General features: G+C 37.2%; 1 protein-coding gene across 1 annotated transcript in view; it reads left to right on the top strand.

Moving 5' to 3' along the window:
• LOC114474183 (ryanodine receptor 1-like) overlaps positions 1 to 2,500 on the top strand; it is a 183,148-nt gene that overhangs the window by 109,392 nt on the left and 71,256 nt on the right. The window contains 4 exon segments of the mRNA XM_028464287.1: positions 139 to 218; positions 297 to 360; positions 454 to 523; positions 525 to 538. Coding sequence (XP_028320088.1) covers positions 139 to 218; positions 297 to 360; positions 454 to 523; positions 525 to 538 — 228 coding nt within the window.

The following is a 2,500-nucleotide window of genomic DNA, read 5'->3' as shown; positions in this document are numbered from 1 at the left end:
TCTAAGAAATATATAGTAATAGCTGCTGTAATTAAATTCAAATGTGGGAGCAAAGGTCACATGTATTGAAATATATTAATTTATCTGTGCTTGTTAGGAATGCATTTAGATTGATTCATTCATTATTTCCTGCTTCAGGTGAACCTGGTGCTATGGTTTCTTCCACACTCAAACTGGGAATCTCCATCCTCAACGGAGGCAACAGCGACGTGCAGCAGGTAAAGTTTGGCGTTCGAAGGGTTGCCATGGAGACGTTAGGAGAGAGTTCTGTTTGATGTTGTTTTGGTGTTTTGCAGAGAATGCTGGACTACCTGAAGGACAAAAGGACGTGGGATTCTTTCCTCAGCGTTCAGGCTACTGATGCAGGACCTGCAGGTCCATCACACTCCATTTCATACATGCTCACTCTGTACTTTATGTTTGAAAAGCGGACTTTCACGGTGCATCCTGAACTCCTGTCATCAAGCGTTTTGGACTTGAACGCATTTTGAGAGACAAAACAAGGCGAGGGTCTAGGGATGTTTCAGGGAGGGGACGAGTGAGTACGACACACACACACACACAGATTTAACTTTTACATTTAACATTTACAGTTAACATAACATTTAACATTACATTTAACATTGAATAACATTTAACTAATTTAACATTTACATTAAAGGACAGTAATGTACATTAATTGAACATTTAACATTAATGGAACATTTACATTGTAACATTTTACATGAACATTTAACATTTACATGTAACATTTACATTGAACAGTTACATTGAACATTTAACATTAACATTTACATTTAACATTTAACATTTACATTACTTACATTACATTTAACATTTACATTTACATTCACATTTACATTTAACATTTACATTCAAATGGAACATTTAGATTTAATATTTAAGATTTTGATTTAATGTTAATATTTTATGTTTTTACAAGAAAGAAAATCTCAAATTTCATAAAAATTGCTATTTGTTTTGTAAATGTGTTTTTTTGCTAAATGTTTATTTTAGCATAAGCAACAATCTGCGCCTCATACACACACACATGCACACTTAGGTTGGTGGTATCATCTGACCATGTACTTCCTGTGTAAAGTGTGTGTTTGCATTGGTGTGTGTGCTCGTTGGTGATGCAGGTACGGCGTGTGTTTCCTGAGCATTTTGACATGTTGACTGTTGACGTATGAATCTATCCACTCACAGCCATGTGGAGATTTCTGGACTCACCTCGTCTCTCTTTGTTCTTCTTCTCTCCCTTCGATCGTTTACACTCTTGGGCTCCTCCCTGATCTCACGGTTCAGATAAGAAGCTAGAACGTGGTAAATGTGGTTTACTCTCTTTTATTCCTCCTCCTTCCTGTCCTCTTCCTGTCCTCTTCCTGTTCTCTTCCTGTTCTCTTCCTGTTCTCTTCCTGTCTCTCGTTTCCCCTTGCAGACATTTTTCTTGCTGTGAACTAAAGTTGTGTATTTCATTTCACACTCAAGGACTCCGTGTGGTGGAGCTTCACAGTCACCGCCTCTAACTCGACTAAAATGGAAAAGATGCAGCGATACAACGCTCACTGTATCGCTGCATCTTTCCCTTTTGAAGTGAATGTAAAGTTTCATAATCACAGATCTACTGTAACTGCAACCATACCTTGTTATTCTCAGCCTTTCTAAAAGTCAATCGTAAAAAATGAAATGCGATGCAAGGGGGTAAAAAAACGAGTCTCTCTGTCTCTCGTTATAAGACTTCAGTCACTAGTTTACATGGTGGCCAGTTTAACCAAAACACCCAATGTCTCTAGTTGTGTCTCCATTACAGAATTTTGCAAAACAAAAGCGATATTTCTAAACAACGTTGATCGTCTTTCCTTTAAAGGTTGTTTTGGACAGGAGTCTCGTAACTCACATAAAAACTTCTCCAGGTTTTCTCTGAGAGATGTGGTCATGTGACCAGGTACGTCATGTGACGTGTAATTGTGGAAAAAGTGTTTCCATTGCACTTTTGCAATAAACGTCTGAATCCTCATGAAAGCATAAAAACATTTTTTGAGATATTTGAGTGTTTTTTCGACATTTTTGTTGCGCTAATTATGTTTTGCTCATTTCCAACGTAATTGAGACGCTGCTTCGTCTCCTTTGATTCTGCCTTCGTCTCCTACTCCAACAATAACTGCAGCCATCCGCAGGTAAAGCTGTGACAGTTAACGCCTCCCTAGCTTTGTTTCCATTACAAATTTTTGTAAAATAAAAGCGATATTTCTGAATAACTGCGCTTTGAACGTCATCAAACACTTAATTAGCATTAGCTTAGCTTATCATTAACCTAGCATTAACATTAACCTAGCATTAGCTTAGCATTAACATAGCATTAGTATTAGCATTAGCTAGCATTACCCCAGCATTGGTATTAGCATTAGCTAGCATTAACCTAGCATTAACATCATCATTAACATAACATTTTCATAGCATTATCATTAACTTAGCATTAGTTTAGCATTAACATAGC

This window comes from Gouania willdenowi, chromosome 13 (assembly GCF_900634775.1).
Source record: "Gouania willdenowi chromosome 13, fGouWil2.1, whole genome shotgun sequence".
In the NCBI taxonomy this organism is placed as follows: domain Eukaryota; kingdom Metazoa; phylum Chordata; class Actinopteri; order Blenniiformes; family Gobiesocidae; genus Gouania; species Gouania willdenowi.
This window is presented reverse-complemented; position numbering and strand designations above follow the sequence as displayed.